The 21,306-nt window shown below is 40.9% G+C and overlaps 1 protein-coding gene across 1 annotated transcript; it reads right to left on the bottom strand.

Annotated features, from left to right (window-relative positions):
- Positions 1 to 176: 176 nt before the first annotated feature.
- LOC144044620 (vesicle-associated membrane protein-associated protein A-like) lies at positions 177 to 20,681 on the bottom strand. Its single transcript, XM_077559141.1, has 6 exons — positions 20,479 to 20,681; positions 8,692 to 8,844; positions 3,885 to 3,988; positions 3,535 to 3,615; positions 3,067 to 3,282; positions 177 to 994 (listed from the first exon to the last, which is right to left on the bottom strand). Exons 1-6 carry the CDS (start codon positions 20,534 to 20,536, stop codon positions 860 to 862), a joined length of 747 nt encoding a protein of 248 aa, XP_077415267.1. The 5' UTR covers positions 20,537 to 20,681; the 3' UTR covers positions 177 to 859.
- Between the last annotated feature and the right edge of the window lie 625 nt (positions 20,682 to 21,306).

Here is a 21,306-nt window from a genome sequence, read left to right as displayed (position 1 = left end):
GGCACAGAATATGGAGCCAATTTACGAGATCTTGTGACGTCAATGAATGCTATCTATAGCTAATAAATATTTTACGATGGCGACAGATCCAATTGACTCAACTCGTGATGCTGTGATAAGTTTTCTGATGCTACAAGGTTATGGGTATAAAAAAAAAACAGAGGAAGAGACTCATATGGAAAGCACATTTTTTTCCCATTATTTTTTTTATTTTATTTTCAATGCTTAATATTATGGGACAGGATTCAAGAACGGAGACCCATTTCAGTCAATGTTTGCCTCAGAAGGGAATAGAAGATTTGTATAATTATTAATAATAATAATAATAATATAAAGTCTGCATTGGTGGGTAAAGAATAGACAAATGTACAAGGAGGAGGCACCTTGATCCCCAACTGGACACGAACATTCCAAGAAGTAGAAGAGAAAGAAAGAAGTGATCCAGTGAAGGTGATGGAAGTTCTTCGTTATTTTTTTTATGTTTAAAAGAATTTCTTTAAAACAAGTGAGTCCACACCAATTAAAAGCAACAGAAGAAGAGAGAGGTGGTTATGATTCACTTCCATGTGGACTGACAGATAACTTCCTGTCACATGACCGGCAGCCTTCAAAGAAAAAAAGAAAGAAAAAAAAAACAAAGAAAGAAAACAATCGTTGTCTTCGCCTTTGCTTTCCGGACACGTGCGCGCACTTAACCGTGAGTGAAAGTTTAAAAAAAAAAAAAAAAGGAAAAGGCAGCGCCTTTGTCGTTACACGCGTGTTGGCCTGAAGACCCACGCTAGCGGTGATATGGCGGACGTCAACACAAACACTTGTTCGAGGGAAGACGGGACGGAAACGCCGCCGCCGACTCACGAGTCTACAAGATGAACTTCCCTAGGAAGAAGCCGATGAAGATGGCCGCGATGACCACCAGGAGGGAGGGCAGGGAGGCGGCCGAGTGGGCGGACGCGTGATCCGAGCGCGCCATCTTCCTTATGCGAGCGCCGTCATCCTGTTGGGGGGGGGGGCAAGCAAAGTGCAGTGATGTCAATTAGAGCTTGGACTAGAAGACCTTAAAGGGCAAGTCAACCCCACCCCCAATTTTTTGGGACATTAATATGTTTATGCAGCCCCACTAGTCTAAATATGGTATTCTGGTTAATATTGCGTTAGTGGAATATGAGTCCATCTCAGGGGGCGGCCATTTTGCCGCTTGCCGTCGACTGAAGATGAGACAATGATCTGTATATATTCCTGGATAGCCCATACACGGCTGTGTTAGCCATTGAAGCCACAGGGCGGCCATCTTACTCCTCCCATCTCGCAAGCAGACTACTGTATTAACTGTACGTATGCGTACTAGGGGTGGGGGCGGGTGGGATCGATATTGCAATATATTGTTGTGCGCTCTGTTGCAATAAATCTATCGATACACTAACGGGAGCATTGATATTTGATGACGGCACAGCAGCGCAAAGCACATAATGGATTTTCCACGTCATTCAGTTAGGTCAATGAAGCTGGAAACTTACTCAACGTAACACGCCGCCTACACCAAGGCTAGCTTTACCAAACAAAACATTGATGCCAATGCAAGTGCCATGGTGGGCTTTTACTTTGAAGTCGGCCGGGGCGGCGACGTGATCGCCGGCTTGACTTCCTTTTTTGAGGCGTTGGCTTACATATTGAAGTTTTTATTTAAATTACATATTTTCTACTAACATTTTTACAATGCCATTCCAGAAGTATATTTAATCACTATTTTAGGATGCTAAGAAACGGCTAGTCAATTACGTCGTCATTGTATGATACGCCGCAAGTCTCCGACGTTAGTGGCTAGCAGCTAGTATTAGCTATTATTAGCATCAGTGCCTGGCTGGTACGGTGGCCCTGAAGTGCAAAAAAGGGCTTGAAACAGTAATGAGGGACACCTACCTGGCTTGCTTTCTTTTTCAACATCCTGGGTCAAGGCTACTTTGTATTTCACTCTCCATGTTTAAAGGAAGGCAATGTGCCTTAAATTGCACTTTGTCTTTTTCAATATAAAAAAAAAAAAAAGAAGAGAGAATATAACTGCGTCTTCATCTATTTTATAAAACACCTCTTCCAATAAAAATAAATAAATAAATAAAAAACTCAAAATGTGTATTTTGGTCGTTTACAATTAGTAAGTGAAATAAGAAGTAGATACATTCTTATTTTATACCTGGTCAATGTATAAAATTAAGGTATTAATGGCTTAAAGTTGTGTTCGTGAATCTTAAACGACCAAATTAGACATTTTGAGTTGTGGCGGGACGATCACTATTTTTTAACAAGTGGACGGTATAAGCTGCTTTAAAGACACCCTTTTTCTAATCACTCAGTTCCTTAGACCCTAAATTAGATTTGGTAGAGTCATCTTTTGTTAAATGACAGTTAGTTATAATTCTTTACTAAAAAATAAATGTTTCCTCCTATATATGTATATAATTTATACATGTATTTAAGGCAAGTTGTAAAATGTCTGAAATCCTTTTGTTTATGTTTAACAAATTTAAAACATCATAAAACATGCTGTTTCTACTAAGTACTGTCTCAAATGTTCTCCAATTTCAATACTGTAAATGTATAGTATTGTATGCCAAGAAACGTTTCTTGGGAGTAGTAATATGGCGGAGGAGTCTCGACCTATCGGCTATCCAGTAATATATACAGATCAGTGAAATGACATCAATGCAACTCAGGTCTCTGGTAACAACCAATCACAGCTCAGCTTCAGAAAACAGGTGAGTTGTGATTGGTTGTTGCCTGAGCCCTGAGCAACTGTGATGCAAAATGGCCGCCCCCGAGATGGATACAAACGGCTGGATTTTGCTTCATAACTCATATTCCACAAATGTAATAATAATCAGAATGTCATGCTTAGACTAGTGAGGCCACATATGACATAATATTGTCAAAAAATGTTTAAGCTTGACTTCTACTTTACAATAATATCACTGATTTATTATTATACTTGATAATAATTTGACGATATATAATCTCAATAATCTCTGCGGCCACCGCCATTGTCAACGCGATGGAACAGGGGATGCGTCCCACCTTTAAGTGCCGGTTCTCCTCGGCCACTTTGCTCATCTCGGACTGCAACCGCTTGCACTTCTCCAGCAACTTTTGCATCTCGCCATCGTCCAATGAGGAGGCAGAGGCAGTGGTCATGATGGTGGCGGCGGGCGCAGCTGCTGCTGTTGTGGTTGAGGGCTGCTCATTCTTGACAGAGTTCATCACCGGGGCAGATTTGCTCACGTCCACGTCATTCTGAAAGTGGGGAGGGAAAACCCTCAGTATGTCATGGTGGCGGTACAACTACTTACAAGAGTGACATCTCAAATTTAAATATTTTTTATGTTTTTTTTTTTTCTTTTTCTTTAGATGGCAATCCAGGAGAAACTGAAAACTTGTACCTCGCCCTATTTGTCATCCAGAAATGGTTAATGCGTTGCTGTGCATATGGTCCCCCTGGTAAAATAATACTTAGCGCAACAACAATTAGCATCAGCTCTTCCTTACCATCTTATCGTTTTCCGAAGGTAGCTCAAAGATGCATCTCAACTTGGAATCCATGAGGTCATCGGGTTTCGCGTCTTTCCACTGGCAGTGGCAGAGAGAAAGAGCAAAGTGGGGGAATGTTATTCATCGTGGCAAACTGCTCGCAGCAGAACAGCTGGGATCACATGATGCAACCACAGCCTATCCTGCCATCCTAATGCGCAGTTCTATGAAATATGTTCATTAGAATATGTTAAAAGAAACACAAACAAGCTTATAAGTCCAGTCTCTAGGAATGCATCACTGTGATTTTGCTGCCCTCTGGTGGCAGAGAGGGTGCAGTACAACCATCACGCATTCTAGTTCCTCACCAAAGAGTCCATGTCAGAGACGTTGGGTGGAGCGAAGATTGTCTGCACCATGAATTTGTGTTTGCTCTTCTCGTTGGGGTCATAGTCGAAGGGCTGTAGCATAACTGAGGATGGAAAAAGCACACAATTAAGACATTTAAGTTAAGCTTGTCTATTGGGGGAAATCAGATTCAAGGCGACATATTATGGACGTTTTCTTTTTAATAGCTCATGTGCAAATAGCGCAGTCTTAGAGTGATCAAGAATGATATTAAACCTAAATACTTTGTATCTGTCCATTTTTGAAAGTGTGTCTGTAAGCAAGACTATCTTTTATCTTTCATTTACATGACAACCAGTCAGTGTTGGCACAAAACCTTCAGTTATCTGTGAAAAGGAAAAGAAAAGTCAGGGAAAGCCTACTAGAACATCTGAACTTTGAGATTAATCTGCGGCACTTTAAATGGTGGCTGATGTTCATGCAGTCAATATACACACACACAGTACTGTCTCCAAGTCGTTAAAAACGTTTTTATTGTCTTTGTTAAGAAAATTCTGAACAGTTTGAATCCGCAGTCAATGTTAGCACAAAACTATGAGACTTTAGCCAGAAGCAAAATGCCTACTATAACATTTTAGCTTTATTTGGTGGAACTTTTAATTAGAGGTGTGCTAAAATAAAATAAAAATAATACGGCAATATATCGGGAGAAGGTTATTAGGATAATAAAAATAAGCAAATTTCAGTGAGACAAGACCTGTGTGTAATTACATGTACTGTTATTCTTAATCATGGGGTATTTTGACAAAAGAATGTCAAAAATATTAACACCTTGGAACCGTTTTAAATCGGGAACAAAATGCATTAAGTGTGTGCCTATCTAAACACTGTATTAAGTAGGGGTGGGCAATAAATCGAATTAACTCGAATGAAAAACGAATCGTTGAAAATTTGCTAAATCATGAAATCAAATTTTGTCTCCTGGATTATTAAAAGCTGTTCTTCTTATTAGGGATGTCCCGATCCGATCACATGATTGGAAATCGGGCCAGATCATGTGCTTGCTGACTCGATCGGAATCAGACGTGGTCTCCCGATCAAGAGTCAGATAAATATGAGGTTATTTTTTTTATAAATTGTTATTAAATCTGGAGTTGGGCAGCGGCGCAGAGCGACACCTCATTTTTCCACACAACGCGTGCGGCATGGCGTCACTTTACTACAGTGACACTATTAAAAGTCCCATTGTATGAAAATGCACTTACGTGTGGTTTTCTATCAATAATATGCATCCCCGGCCTGTCTACAATCCAACCAGGTATGAAAAAAGTCCATCCGCGACTTATTTAGCTTTCTCCTCCTTTCTAAAATGTGTGCTTCAAACGGGCAGATTAAACTTCTGTGATTTAGTGACACCAAAAAGACACAGGTTCCGCCCCCTCGGGTTCGTGGCACCGCCTCTGGTAAAGGTTTGTCACGCCACCGAAATTCGAGAAGCTGGCTGCGCCTCGCTTTTTCTCCCCCTGCTCGCAAATGCTCCGCGGAGAGGAGAAACAATGATCAGGAAAAAGTGGTTGCTTTTCTTTGGTCCTTCCTCGGGTCTCCTGACGGCCTCACGGCTCTGGCTGGAAGTGTTCGGTTTAGGTGAACGGTATGGGATTTTTTAACTCTTTGACTGCCAGACGTTTTCAGAAAAGGGATGCCGTGGGTGCCAGCCGATTTAAGCATTTTGACTGATCTTTCAAGGTCCACAGAAAATTATGTGTTTGGACTATGGAAACACACATACTACCAAATGAAAGATTGGACTCTCATCTTTTATCAGGAAAAAAAAAAGTTTGTTTCTACCTTATTCCGTTCTTCAGTAATCAACAATAGAAAATGGTTAGTTTCACCTCTGTTTTGAAACAAACGTCTTTTAACGTCTTTGGCACTCCTCCATAGGATTTTACTAAACGTTATTTAACGTTTTTGGCAGTCAAAGAGTTAATAGGTTTTAGGTGAACTAATGAATACACGCACGCACATACCAAAAAAAAAAAAAAGTGAGAGAGCGAGCAATGATGATGACATGTCAAATCGGTAAAATTACCGAATGAACAATACTGAGCTCTCCAGAAAAAGAAGGGGGGAAAATAATAATAAAAAATAAAAAAATAATTAAAAAAAAGGAAAAAGTGGTTGCTTCCATCGTCCCAAATCTTTGAAAAGACAGTGGATTACTTTTATTTTTGAAGGACGTGTACCAACATCATTTCTCAAAGGACGGTTTTGTTAGTGAAAGCCTGTTCAGAGCTGGATTAGCAACACGTTTAAAAATAACGGATCGGTCCCAAGTGTGACACCACCGCAAACGGGAAAGATTTAAGTTCAACATTTTTGATTTAGCCTTCCGTCCTATCCTTTCTAATAAGAGACGTGCACCTTCTACCATATTACTGGTGTATTTTTAGTGCTTAAAGTGGGAGAAACATTTGTCGTGTAGAGGTTGTTTGGTTGCAAGAGGTCGGGTATGATAAAGCACACGGTGGTTAATTTGCCGTGACTGGCAACTCGCCACCTAGTTGACATGTCTTTAGCCTTTTTTCCACCGACGCTACCCTACCCTACTTTACAAAAGCTCTGTCTCCACTAAGAAATCTACCCGGCTCTACTCGCTTTTTCTGGTACCTGCTCCTTTGCGGTTCAAAAAAAAAAGAAAAGAAAAGTAGCCCAGTTCCAAAACGTGACGCAATTATTTTGGAGGTCAATGATTGGTTCGAGACATGTCGTCATCAACGTGTAGCTGTGCACGCCACCACCCCAGGAAAACAATTGCCATTAACGATGAAGAGAGGACAACAATGGCTTCCAAACAGATTAACGCTTGGACTTTTGAGGAGGTGCAAACCTTTTTAACATTATTGAATGCAGTCTTCTGGTTGCTGCAATATTCATTTGATGTCTTCAGGCTGAAATAATTTTTCTGCCTGTGTGTGCAGTGCACGCTAGCTGCGGTCGCTTTAGGATGACATCACTGGCAAGGTGAGGAGGGGCTCCCGGGTGGCGGCCGTGGCAGTGGAGAGACACTGCTTTTTGGTGTAGAGCAGAGCAGAGCAGAGCAGAGCAGAGTAGAGTAGAGTAGAGTAGAGTAGGGTAGAGTAGAGTAGGGTAGAGTAGGGTAGACACCGTCGGTGAAAACGAGGCTTTTCTGATGCTAACCGGCCGCTAAGTGGTCTAGACGAAACGGCTTGCACGTTGCGAACGCGCAGTGGTCTAAATGTGCACATTTATTATTAATGACCGCTTGTAAATGTCTACAAGCATTCACGGCAAATCGGAGACATTCACGGCAAAATAACGTTCGTGGGAGATTTGCCGGCTACGGCAAAAATAACCATTGCCTAAACAATCACAAAGTAACGCTACAACATAGTCTCTGTAGTAATGTTATGCTACTTTTTCTTGTGGTAAAACGTTATGCCACTTTTCCACATGTGAAAATAGTTGTCAAATGTGTAAAAGACATGTCTGTATATTCCTTTTCTTCTGCTCCCATGGCCAGTCATTTCCATTCACAACATTAGCACATGACCACCATGACCGAAATCACTGCCCCTTCGAGAGAGAAGTGAATGGCAAGGGCGTGGCCTGCTGCAGCTATTTACATAAAAGTGACACACCCCTAAAACAGGCTGTTTTGAACGGAGCGTTTTTTTGGCTGATTTAGGGACAGCAAAAATATTAAATCCAAAGTCAATTTTGCCGAATGCTTTGTCACAGACATGTCTTTTACACATTTGAGAACTATTTTAGTATGTTGAAAAGTTGAATAATAGGAGACCTTTAATGCCATCGAGCTGCGGGGCTAAACAAGGAAATGGGAGCCGAGGTATTTCGAAGTTTTTTCTTCCTAAGGTAAAACATTAGGTTAGCCCATCAATTTGTGTTGAGTAGCATGCTTTATAACAGCTACAGTAGGTTCTCAAAAATAAAGCTCTTGTGAAAAATTTATATACTGGTTAAAAATAGCCCTTTGAGTAACTCATAGATGTGCCCCCCCCCCCCCCCCCCCGCCCCCCAAAAAAAGTTATTTAAATGATTTACTTAGTTTCACCACTGTCCACTCACCATATAAAAAAAGGTGTTGGGGTAGTTTTGTTTATATAAAATTTTTTTTTTTTTTTTTTAAAAACCTCTCCTTAATAAAATGTTGGGGTATCGATTCGGGACTCTGAATCGGCCGATCTCAAAATGAGGTGACTTGGACTCGGGTCCAAAGTGTCATCGGGACATCCCTAATTCTTATGTTCTGTTACATCCAGATGTTATTGTGAGTTGTAATTTCCCGCACGTGGCAGAATGCTAGATGGGTGGTTTACAAGACATGCTTACAACAGCTACCAACTACTGGCAATTAAGCACAAACTATGAATGTTAAGGAGAGAGTATATAAAACTGATTTTGAATTATTGTTGTCTGAACATTTTGTACAGGAATTATTTTTCAAATAAATGTAACCTGTAAATTAAAATAGATTAAAATAAATGAAAATCGTAATTGTGATTAATTACTGGAAGAAGAAAAAAAATGAAAAATGTAGATTTTATTTTGGGGCCCATATCATACCAGCCCTAGTATAAGGCAAAAAAAAAAAATAATAATAATTTAATAAAAATTTAAAAAAAACACAAGGGGCCAAATTGTCCACACTGCCAATATTTTTGGCAGTGTGGACAATTTGGTTTGCCAACATTATACCTTCTTTTTAATGTAACAGCGGTTTCAGTTTATGACCAGCTGTTTTTTTTTTGTAGCACTCGGTGGAAACATGCAAGCTTCACTGACCAGAGATAATGACGGCGGCTCCCGCTTCGATGACGCCACTGTTGGGCCGTACACAATACCGGCGTGGCGCCGTCGTCTTGACTTTGAAACACACTCTTCTGTCCGAGGGGTTCTTCAGCTTGAGGTTGGTGGTGACGACATCTGTGAATGGACCTGGCGCAGGACACAATGACCAGTAGAGTAGAGTTACAACCACAGACTGAGGAGGCGTGAGTACATAAATTGCATTTCTAGTGCTACATCAGCTAAATTGGCCGGCACATACAATTCTGCTCCAAACTATAATTTGTCGTTTTTAAACCATTATTATTTACTCCAACTGGAACCATGTTTGGCCATTGTCCATGTTTACCTCACGGACAATGGCATCAATGATCAAAGGGATTCACTTTAAAGTTAAAAAAAGACAAAAATAAAAAGTTTAGCAACAACAACATCTTACTAAAACTAAATAAGCCAAAACAAGTACTCTATGGAATAAGCAATTCTAAAAAGATTTGTTAGCAACCCGATGATTTCAATATAAATTAAAGAGTGGAAATTCTGTATTTCCAAGTGCAGTCCTCATATTTGATCAAAACATTTTTTTTACGTTGGCAAAAAGTTCAAAAAGAACTTGAAGAGGTCGCTCGAAGAATACTGCAACTCAATTAGGCCAATTTGATTACAAAGAATAATCCAATCAAGGCTTGTTAGGTTTGCGGTGGCACCGCTTGAAGACTTGTGCGAAAGGGCTCCCGGCAGACAACATGAAGATAAAAGCATTCAACAGACTTGAATAGATGGAGCTGAATTTATGTAATAAAACAGCTATGGTACCAGATATTATGAATCCACTCTGCCATGGGACATTAGAATCAGCTATGCTAACAGACACAAAAATGAGCATGATGAGAGCGGCCATCACAATCAGCTGGCTGGACTGTCAGATATGAGAATCCGCTCGAGTAAAATAAAAGTTGTTATGGCGTGTTCGCACCTGACGCGAAATGGACAATTTGTGTGATGTGATTACATCTAAATGCAAATGCCAAAAAAGGCTCAAAATCATGCCGGGTGATGCCAAAGTCGGGCGAACACATAAAAAAGTAGCTTGATTTGAAAGTTTCTAACTCACATGATGCTGCGTTGTGAATATATCGTGTTAGTGCTGGGCATTATGGAAAAATTCTATCATGATATAGGCTATTTTATATCACGATTAGGGCTGCAACAAACAATTATTTCAGTAATCTGTCGATTATTTTTTTCAATTAATCAGTGAATCGAATAACAAAAAAAGTTTGAATTTTCATCTCCTTTTGCAAAACCAGGACATTATTTTAAACAGTGCACAACCACATTAATTGTGATTCGGTTACTGTTTTGGTTTGGAATGTGAGGAAAATAGGCAAAAATGTTTTTTATTTATTTAGTTTTATTTTAACCAAAATAAAAGTAATTGTTTTATGGAGGACTGTATTAATCAGCGAATATTTACTGCGGAGGAGCAAAAATTCAGAGAATTTGAACAATTTTAAATAAAAAAAGATATTAAACAGTTGTTGAATTATCAAAATAATTATAGATTAATTTGGTAATCGATAAGGTGTCGATTAATCGTAGCACCACTTGAAGCAAATTCATGTTCAGTGTGTACAAAACAGGGCCCAACCAATTCCTTGACCGGCTAATATTAGCTCTTAAAATCTGCAAAAATCACTCCTTTTTTTGCTGAATATTTTTTTCTTATACATTGACAAATTACAATATAAAATAAAGATAATAACATGCAGTTACTTCCCCCGGAATAAATAAATAAATAAAAAACGGCAGATTTTTCTTGAAAAAAAAGGGCCAGTTTTTAATTTATTTATATGTATTTATTTTCAAGGCAACATTTTTATGTTTGCGTTCAAGATCAAGGCCAAATTAAATGATCAAATGAAGAGATAAAATAAATTATTTTCATTTAATTATCCGTTGTGTAAGGTACTACTTTTTGAGAATCAACAAACACATGAATGAGGGACTGTAAGATTCCTGGAAATTGGCATAAATGAACCAATCAGCTCCAAAAACAACTTGTGATGCCCTACCCAGCTCCCAAGTGCCGCACTTTGTACTTGCCAGCATCATAAAACACAAAAGCATTTTAGACTAGATAGCATCATAAGTTGGGACAGGACAAGTCTGCGTCATGAGACTGCTTCTTTTCCCGATTCCAAGGCTAACTGAGTTTATAGTTGATGTAGCATGTCTCATTAAGGCTAAATGCATCTAGCATAGTTAGAACCCTAATGGGAAACGAGCTCAGTCACAAGATGATCAAAACCAAGTATTGATCCTCGTGTCGATAGGTTACTGCATTCAGCCACAGACTTTCATAAACAAGCCTTCATTTGCTCCGATGGTGTAGCCGATTGTAACGTCCAGTGACGCAACTGATTTCAATATCTGCTAGCATAGCCGACGCTAATGTTTTGTCGGATAGCTGATTATTATCTATTCCATGGTCCCACAGCATAATCACTCGTACTTCCCGTCAGTTTGTGTTGTTTGGGGATGTAGACCAATAGGTTAGCTTCTGGAGCGAGGAAAACGTGAATTCCGGGTTTGTGCATGGCAGGTCGTAAGGTATTAAAGGCTGTGCATTAAGCTCGGCCGGTGTTGACAAAAGGTTACATTCACGCCCGCCACTCAGAAAGATAAGACGCCAGGCATGACCCGCTTGCGCAACGCACAAACGTGGCAGTGTTGTTAACGTGCGCACGCACGAGCACACACACACACATTCCTGCAAACCTGTACAACCACGTCAATGATGCCGTCTGTCCACGACAATGCGTGCTCGAAATATTCCCAGAGACATGTGGATGTGTGATAACCGCTGCCAAAGATGCGAATCACCCGCTCCCAATTAAACACACATGATAGAAAACAACATTTTATCAGTTAAAAACACAACAACAAACTATATATAAAATATCTAAACTGATTAAGCACAAAAAATGTCACATTTTTTGGGGGTAAATGGTTAAATCATGCCTAATTTAAACAGCATGGTGCTTTTAGATGTCTTGTGCTTGTTTGTTAGCAGAAAAACATTCATGTGCTTTAGTTACATATAAGAAACTTTTCAACGCCCTCTTTGACCCGGTCTGTAAAGTACACCATTTTCTATCTTTCCTCTATAAAAGATGCACCCACAGAAAAGGGATAGGCCAGAATGAGACAAGCTAAATAAAAAAAATGGTAGGGAAACACGAGTCTCCATTATTGACTTTATCATGGTGGTATGTCCCAGAGGAGACTGAAGACTGAGGAATCGGAATGCAGCAGGCAAAAAGGGAGGCTGTGGAATACAAAACTGGGGCAAAACACACGACGACCCAAATGGTGGACAGTAAATCACAAGTTAAGTTGAAATAACGGTGTTATAATGGTTAAGAGCTGCTGAGGAGATTCGACTTTCCGGAGAATCCCCATGTCCTATGCTAAAAAATAAAAAAAAATGAAGATGCAGAATGATTGGTCGAAGAGGATATGCAACTGCGATTGATTGAGTGTCAACTTGTGTCAAGAGAACTGAATTTGTATTGCGAAAACTGAATGTGAACATAATACAGAATGACATTTTCTGCCAGGATGAAATAAAGTTGATTTCATATTTTTAAATTCAGTTACAAGTTTACTGGACTTCAGTTTTACAGTATTCATTTCAAACTGAACAATTCATTTTCAGATTCACGTCTGCAAAGCAGTGACTCAAATTACACAAAACCAATTCAATTGATCTAATTCAAATTAGCTTCTCAATGTTAGCAATTCAAACAATTCACATTCCGTTTCTGGTGGCACATAATCAGAGCTCCATATAATTCAATAAGTTTAAATTATTTCGCAATTAGGAGTGTTAAAAAGAAAATCGATTCAGCGATATATCGTGATATCACAGCGCGCAAAATCGATGGAAATATTCAACAAAACTTCTTACTTAGGGTTTGGGTTTACGCTTTTAAGCATAAGGTAGAGACACCGTCTTCGCTCTGCAACTCCCCTCCAATTTTAATGCACCACATACACTCACCAACACATTTCTGCGAAGCAGGTGGATCAGAGCGAGGGGGATGTAATTTCCCTCAGCTCCATCTCACCTGTTCCTAATTTTAACACACACACACACACACACACACACACACACACACACACACACACACACACACACACACACACACACACACACACACACACACACACACACACACACACACACACACACACACACACACACACACACACACACACACACACACACACACACACCGGGTGGGGTCACATCCACGATGTAGGAGTAGAGTTCGCCAGTCGGCGAGCTGGCAAACTCACTAACATGGTTAGTTTTCACTAAGCTCGCTGGGGTCACGACCGGGACCTTTCCCCACCGGGTCTGGGGTCCGGAGGTGCTGCCCGTCTCCCGGTGCTCTCCCTTCTCTCCTTCCCTCCCCAGTGTTCCGCCCAACCACAGGGCTGGAGGTGGGCGCAGGTGCCCTCGCTATTTCACTGTTCGGCCTGGGGGGGGGGGGCGTGCTTGCCCTGTTCCGGGTTCGACGGCTCCCTTCTTTGGTGGAAGTTTTCATGCATGCCAGATCCACCACTCCAGCATCTACCGAAATTCAAACACAATCTGCTTCTTCCTCTAGTCCCTGAATCGATGGAGGCTGATGTCGAGGGATGGGAATTGATCAGATTTTTACGATTCCATTTTCGATTCTGCTTAACGATTCGACTCTTTAGTTTATTCTCTTATCGATTCTTTTTGGGGGGGGGGGGAAAGATGAATAAACATGGATTAGCATCCATTTTTTATGTGTTAGTTATATCTGTAAACAAGAGACCAGTTTCAAAGTACCATGGTCTGACAAACCCAACAGTGAAGTTTTAAGGGCCACATTTGAGGACTCCTCAATGGGGTGCCATGGGGTCGCCAGAAAAAAAGAAAAGAAGGAAAAAAGATTTGAAACAAACACATTTAAAAAATTATTTTTTAATCATCTTCTGTATAAATTTACAAAACCTAGAATATTTTGTGACAATAATGTCAAACTCCAGTAACATTCCAACAATAACTCCTCCTCCCCGTCTCAGTCAAAACAGACGCAACCAGTCGACTGGTGTGTGTGACTCTCGTGAGCAGACTCAGTGTGGTCGTGTGTTAGTAGAGAGCGTTGCTTTTATGTCATGATTCGTTCAGTACATCTGTACGCCTTGAATGAACCCTGATGGACAAAAACAACACTCACGGGCCGCTGCGTTTACCCTCGCAAGCCGGCGCCGTTTGGTGAGATACGGGATTTAACATTAACAGTTACTAATGGCATCTTTCACATACAGGCAAACTGCCGCTTATATAGTTACTACCAGTACCTGGAGTGTTGGTAGGAGAAAAAGCTTGCATTGCTGGCGGGCGTTACTGCTGGGTCGATCCCACCAGGACTCCCAAACACGACAGACAGTCATCGCATGCTGCGTGTGCAAATGCGTTTGCATCGTGGTCGTATTTCCTCCCTTAGACGAAATATCCAATTTGCAAACATTGCAAGTTGGCCTGTTGGCTTTTCTTGAAAGATGTCAACAAACTCTAGAGCGTGGCGCCATGTTTGTTGCTCGGCGCGCGCGTGGTGACGTCATCGTCTCACACGGAACCGATAAAAGAATCGTTAGCAAAAACGGCAAACGATGCCAAGGAATTGAAACACTGGGAGCCGGTTCTCAACAAGAACCGGATTTCGATTCCCATTTCGATTCTGTGGATCTCACTCTACTTCTTCTATCCTTACTTCCTTTTTTCAGTCTTTCCTTTGGTCTCTTGAGGTCTACCTATTTTGTTAGAATTTAGAAGTTTCTGGGGTTGGTGAAAGATTCTCGTTAGTAACCCTGCGGGTAGTAGGTGATGTCTGGTCGGTGCTAGATTTCACTTTTCTTTCTTTGATCCTTCCTCGGGTCTCCTGACAACTTCACGACTAGTGGGATTCAGAAGTCTTTGGTTTAGGTGAAGGGTTTTAATAGGTTGCAGGTGAATTAAGGAGCAGAAACTCATACGCACGCACATATACACATACACAAAAATAGAGAGCAATGATGATGTTGAATCAGTAAGACTACCGAGTGAACAATACAGAGCTCTCTAAAAAAAAAAAAATTCGGATGGTGGGTGGGGTGGTTTATCATTCTAAAATGCAACTTAATATTTAACAATTGACATATCTTGTTCAAGCCGTTTGTTATGGAGGATTTAACATGACACAAATAGATTTGTGCAGCACGGTAAAAAGATCAATGATGATAGCGCAATTTAAGTTAGTAAAAACATTGAACATATATGAAATATATGATTTTTTTTTCTTTAAGAAAAGTTATTGACTTAAAAATATTTATGTGTAAAATTTGTATTGGCCTGGTCTGTGTCAGTGAACTTGGGGTGGCCCGACCACAACATGACTGTAGAACCCTGATAAATTTATTTTAAAATAAATAAATAGATAAATAATAATAAAAGGGGCAGCCCTACTGTGGCGTATTCCACTGGGCAGCATTGCAGCAAAGTGGAAATGAGTCAGCAGCAGGTAGTTTAGAGTCTAAAAAGAACTAGTACAAAGTAGACCATTAAAAAAAAAAATACACTGCAGGAATAACTCAAGGCAACACAAACATAAATACACCCACGGTACACCCACACTGCCTCCATCTATTACCTAACCCCGAGCTGACACCTTGGCTCATCTTGTTGCATGCCAGCCAAGTTTGGGTCCCCCGGGCCTGGTCGTGGTCTAAAAATAGCAAGGGGGGGGGGGGGGGGGGAAAGAGGGCTGCCCCCTTCAAGCTTGCTAGAGGAATCCCACATGGAGCAGGACATGTTCCTTCAACATTATAAGAAAGTTATTCATTGGTACGTCGAGAAGTGGTGTACGAGTATTATTCAATACTAAAAAAATACCCCGTTTGACTCATTCTTCAATTGACAGCATTTGCTTTATTAATTCAATCAGTGATGGGTTCGATCGGGTAATTAGATTTTTGGATTAATTACGTCTATTGGTTTGAATCATTAAGTTTGACCAGAGAACATTGACGCCGTGTGGCAGACTGGTAATTGTTAAGTAGTAATTGAAGGTTCAATTCAGGGACACCAAATATTTTTTTGGGGGGTGGGGGGGGTCAACTTGAGCCACATTTAAGCATTCATCCAAAACAAAGTGACCAATGGATTCCAGGCATGTCGACCTTTAAAAGGAACCCCGACTGTCATGACAAGTTTGCTCTACGTTATTTATTTGGTTGTGACTAACATAACTATGAGATTCATTTGTCAAAAATCATTTCCAGTTTAATACATTCCGTAGAAACTTTATTTGGACGTACGCCGCCGTTGTTATTTACGTCGCAACGCATTCAGTGCATAGTAGGAGTGTGAATTGCCTAGTACCTGCCGATTCGAATCACGGTTCGATACGAATCTATAAATTGATTATTGCAATTTTTTTTTTTTTACTCAAATTTAGAAAATACTATTCAGTAAACTTGTACATGTACACTGTAAGATTTGTATTAAAAATGTATTTATTGATCTGAAAATTCTCAGCCACTGCATTTAACAAACAGGTTGCAGTCTGTTTCGTGTTTGAACAGCACTGAAATAAAAAAGTAAGGCTTAATGTTCCATTAATATAACATTCTTCCATGCTTTATGTGTGAATCCTAAACCTAAGTAAGCCGTTTTGCTGAATGTTCCCATAAAAAAAAAAAAAAAGTTTAAAAATCGATTCGATTGGAGAATTGCGCGCTGTAATATCGCGATATATTGCCAAATCGATTTTTTCTAACACACCCAGTGCATAGTGACGTAGAATGGCGGCGGGGTCTCTGCCAAGCAATGTGAAACGCCTATAAAGAAAGCAAATTAAGCCTCGTAGCATTCCTAAGGAAACAACATGATCGTTAGAGTCACCCTCCCCCACGTCGTGCTCTGTTCATTCACCAGACGCATTCAAGAGTTTTGATCGTCCCGTTAGGAACGCGACGGAGAATTTCATTGCTTTCTTTATAGGCCGTCACTACGCACTGAATGCGTTGCGACGTAAATAACAATGGCCGCGTACGTCCAAATAAAGTTTCTACAAAATGTAATAAACAGGTCATGATTTTTGAAAAACGAATCTCATAGTTATGTTAGTTACAACCAAATAAAGAATATGGAGCATATTTGTCATGACATTCGGGGTTCATTTTAAATCAATCTTCAGTCATGTTTTGGACTCAAACAAGCTACAGTTTGACTCCGTGGGAAACACTTTGCTGGATTTACAGTAGTCATAACCAGTGTAATTTTTACACCACTATATTTTTATCTTTTATTTTCAAGATTGCTTTGTCTTTTTCTTTTCTGCTGTTACTACTTCTATGGCCGCCACTGAAGCAGAAGAACGTCATTCGGGTCAAGACAACAAACAAACTCCGAACACATCCTACGTTATAAACTAATCAGCAGCTCACGCTTGAAGTGTTTCCGCCTGTACCGCCTGACTCCTTTGTAGCACAATGAATAACCGAACAGCGCTTTTGAAAACTGTCCGTTTCCAAACAGTCGAAGTAGAGCAGAACGCGTTTGAAGCGTAATTCTGGATCTGGACGCACATATAAGCGATTTCTCATTGCAACGGGAGGAGATCGGCTAAAGTATTGAAAAAGACAACTTTCAACGTTCAACAATGAGACTGCTGAGGGTGCCATGAAGACTAGCCTGGCAAGCCACACCCACTTTCTTGAAAATTTGAATTAATTTATTTGCTGGGATGTATTCTTCATGAGCAATGTCAGTCTTCGGCGGCCAAACGGAGTCCGTCCGTCCTCTTAACATTAAAAATCAAGTTTTTACCACAACAACCAGCTCAGTGGTACAATGTCCGCCCTGAGACTGGGAGGTCGTGGGTTCAATTCCCGGCCGGGTCATACCAAAGACTATAAAAATGGGACCCATTGCCGCTCTGCTTGACACTCAGCAATAAGGGTTGTAATTGGGAGGTTAGATCACCATATGATTCCCGAGCGCGGCTGCTGCTGCTGCTCACCGCTCCCACAGGGGATGGGTCAAATGCGGAGAACGAATTTTGCCCCACTTAGATGGGTGTGACAATCAGTGAATCTTATCTTATCTTAACAACGACATGCCATGTTGAATGTACCTCGTTTCCATCCACCGGTCCGCTACCGTTTCCTACTTTGCTTCCGCACGTCGCTTCTTTGATGCTCTTCGCCGATTGCTTCCTTTCACTATCTGTCTGGTCAGGTTTTCCCCACCTCAAAAATTCGCTTCATTGCGACCGTGCTCAGAGAATCACTCGCTGGTAAAGCGATGAGTCTGATTTCCAGGCTACATTAAGACACGCACTCACGCTAGTGCGATCTGAATACATTTTTACCAGCACACACTGAGAAGTCGGTTGCAGTCACAAGCCCTGTGTATAGGATTCAAAGTAGTCTTAGACTTAACCAGCACAACTTTCCGAGGATTTATAGAAGCCTTAGTTCAACATTGGCATACTAGGGGGCTACAGTGAAAACTGAACGCTTCACAGCAAGCAGCAGTTTGGCAACAAGTGAACAAAAAAGGGGGTTCAAATTCGTTTATTGCCACTCCGAGTTGAAGTTTACTGTCAAAGTAAAGAAAACAAAAATAATTATGTGTATTTAAAACTAACACATATTTTTTCCTTAGTGAGGTTTGCTACCTTAACTCTCATTGTAAAACACCATTGACAAGCTAAACTGGCATTAATGTTGTCTCAATTCCATCCATCCATTTTCTGCCCTGCTTTTCTTCACTAGGGTCATGGGCGTGCTGGAGCCCATCCCAGCTGTCTTGGGGCAGTAGGCACTCTGCAGGATACACCCTGAATTGGTCGACAGCCAATCGCAGGTTGTGGCAATAATAAACCTTTAAACATGTATTTGAACATAAGCAATAGCAAAACATAAAGTTAGCGCATACAAAACCTTTATCCTCTCCGACAATCCACAAATAATATGGCAGCTTATTGAGCAGTTGCGCATGTCTTAGTGCATCTCCATATCTGCATTATTCCACCACCTGGTGGTTTAAAAACATCATCTGCCACTGAGGGGACCACCTCAGTTCAAGCCCATCGCTAGACCCATGGCTGTGTTGTCCTTGAGCAAGATGCCGAACTACTCCGGCGGAGGCTAAAGCAGGCCTCTGCTCCAGTGTTTGCCCAGTGTGATGGGTCAAATGCAGAGGTCAAATTGCATGTATGTACTGTACATGACGACCACAAAAAAAAAAACATGCTTCCTCATTTTTCTTCTTCATGAAATTATGGTTCACAAACTACTTAAGTCTTTAGATTCTAATTAATGTTGTTATCCGGTATATGCTCAAACTACTTTGGCATTCGGCAAAACGTGCAAAGGCACCCCCCACCCCCTTACTGAATTGAATGGTAAAGAGCACTGTGACAGAATTTATACGAGAAATACGACAGTAGCAGACAAAATGAAAGAGTCGAGGAGACATGTTGAGATATAATCAGGTTATAAATAATGTTTTACTCTAATTTGAGTCTTTCCTTGGGTGACATTGCACAAAAACGTTCCCCAAAAGCCTACTTTTTCCAACCCTCCATCTGTGAAACCCATCATCAGATTTTCAAAATTCTGCCATTGCAACCAATCTGACAGTTTATTTTTTGGGAGGGAAATTTCATCACATTGCTAAGCAAATTAAGGCTCATTCGGTGAAAGATGATTTAAGGTAGGGGTGTTTTAACTTATGACTAACGGAACAAATTAACCTTATAAGATATGGCACTACTTTACACGTAATGGCGCAAGTAGGTGTTATTGCAGCCAATAGTGTTATGTGAACCTTAATATTTGCAAATGCTAAGTGCAAAGGACTAAATAGCTCTCATATTATATTCTAACATTTTCTACCCATGTTAGGACTCTTGACAAAATCAGCAATAAATGAAGAATAAACTAATTGTAAGGGGTGACAACATTCCCTGCAAGCTCATCACTAGAACACATCCATCAACATAAAAAGCAACAGTTGGAATCAACAAATGTTACAAGAGGAGGTTAGGAGAAGGGGTATGTTCAGAAACAAGTTTAAAAGGGGTCGTTTAAGACAAGCTAACACTTGGGCTAGCCTGCCTAGCCAACGATTAAATGACACACCACTGACGGCTAGCCAGGTGAAGCTAGCACAGCACTGCCTTGCATTCAATGATTTTTCACACTACCCTAACGCTTGGGTGGCTTTGCACCATTTCACCAAAGTGAGCTGTATAAAAAATATTTAGCCAAGTTTGTTTTTCCAACTGTCAGTCACTTAACTAGCTTGCTATGGCAAAGTGTACATTTCCCATTGCCCATAGAGTCATTCCATTAATAGAATCATTCAAACCATTATTAAAAGGTACTTGGCGGTGCTAACAATGCTAACACGCACACTTCCAGCAACGTCAGCCTCCCCCCCGCATATCTTCGCCACCTTTGGCCGCCAGCGTGGCCTCGAGGCCCGGTTAGCCAGCGTCACCGCAGCGCGAGGAGGAAGCGGCGGCCCGTCCGGTCCGCGGCTAACTTAAAATGGCGCTGAACGCTCGCTAGCGCGCAGCCTACGACGAGCCGCCGGAGCGAGTGTAAAAATACATTTGGAGCCCCGGCAACACGCCGTCGCAAGTCGTCGGGACGTTTGTCACGCAACAGGTACATTGCGGAGCACCTTACCTTTAAATTTGAGGTCGGAAGGAGGCTCGAGGACGAGGATCTGGTCCAACTTTGACATTTTAGCTAAAGAGGAGGGGACGTGTGTGTGGGAACGGGTCACTACTGACTAGTGGAAGTCTCTGCTAGGATACTCTCTCCCCTCTCGCTCTCTCTCCGCTGTGCACAACGCCGACGTGCGCGGGCATGTGGCTACAAATACACGAGCGCGCACACGGCACCCACTGCCAGTGTATACGTACATACGTACGTACGTGCGTGCTGACGTACGCAGCTGATGAACCACAACCAGAACCCGCCCCCGCCGTGTTTAATTCACCTAACGTGACTTTTGACAGTTTGCAACGCTTCACAGATTTGTTTAAATGTGATCTAATTATAATCGAAATTTTAGACTATAATTACTTTTATGAGACACTTTTTTTTAGAATAGGCTCTGAAACAAAGTGGTTCATAAAAGTCTCCCCGCATAGTTACGCTTCGTCACCCGCGGTTCACTTATTTGCGGTTTTGTATTTTTATTTTTTATTTTTGAGAGTCAACCTCCGTGTTTCGTTGAACATTAGAGATTTATCAGCGAGATTGAAGATTTTCTTTTTTTTTTGAAAAAATATACAGTTCACATGTATACATTTATAGTGATACAAATATGAACACAGACATTTTAAAATTCCTTTATACTCTAAAACAAGAAATGAGGGTGATTTTTTTTTATTTTTAAGAATTCACATATTTTATTAACATTCTAACACATTTGTAAATAGTGTCCCCTCATTTATTACTGGGGCTATATTGCAAAAAGTACCTGCAATGAGTGAAATCCGCGAAGTA

Source organism: Vanacampus margaritifer, chromosome 2 (genome assembly GCF_051991255.1).
Source record: "Vanacampus margaritifer isolate UIUO_Vmar chromosome 2, RoL_Vmar_1.0, whole genome shotgun sequence".
NCBI lineage: Eukaryota > Metazoa > Chordata > Actinopteri > Syngnathiformes > Syngnathidae > Vanacampus > Vanacampus margaritifer.
Note: the sequence above shows the minus strand (reverse complement) of the source record. Positions and strands in the feature narration are given on the sequence as shown.

Excerpts from the sequence above, each read along its gene's own strand:
- LOC144044620 (XM_077559141.1), bottom strand. The coding sequence starts at position 20,536 with ATGTCAAAGTTGGACCAGATCCTCGTCCTCGAGCCTCCTTCCGACCTC. Across the intron at positions 3,989-8,691 it reads AGCCGCCGTCATTATCTCTG|TTATGCTACAGCCCTTCGAC; the intron begins GTCAGTGAAGCT and ends TTCCATCCTCAG. Across the intron at positions 3,283-3,534 it reads CTTCGGAAAACGATAAGATG|AATGACGTGGACGTGAGCAA; the intron begins GTAAGGAAGAGC and ends CCCCACTTTCAG.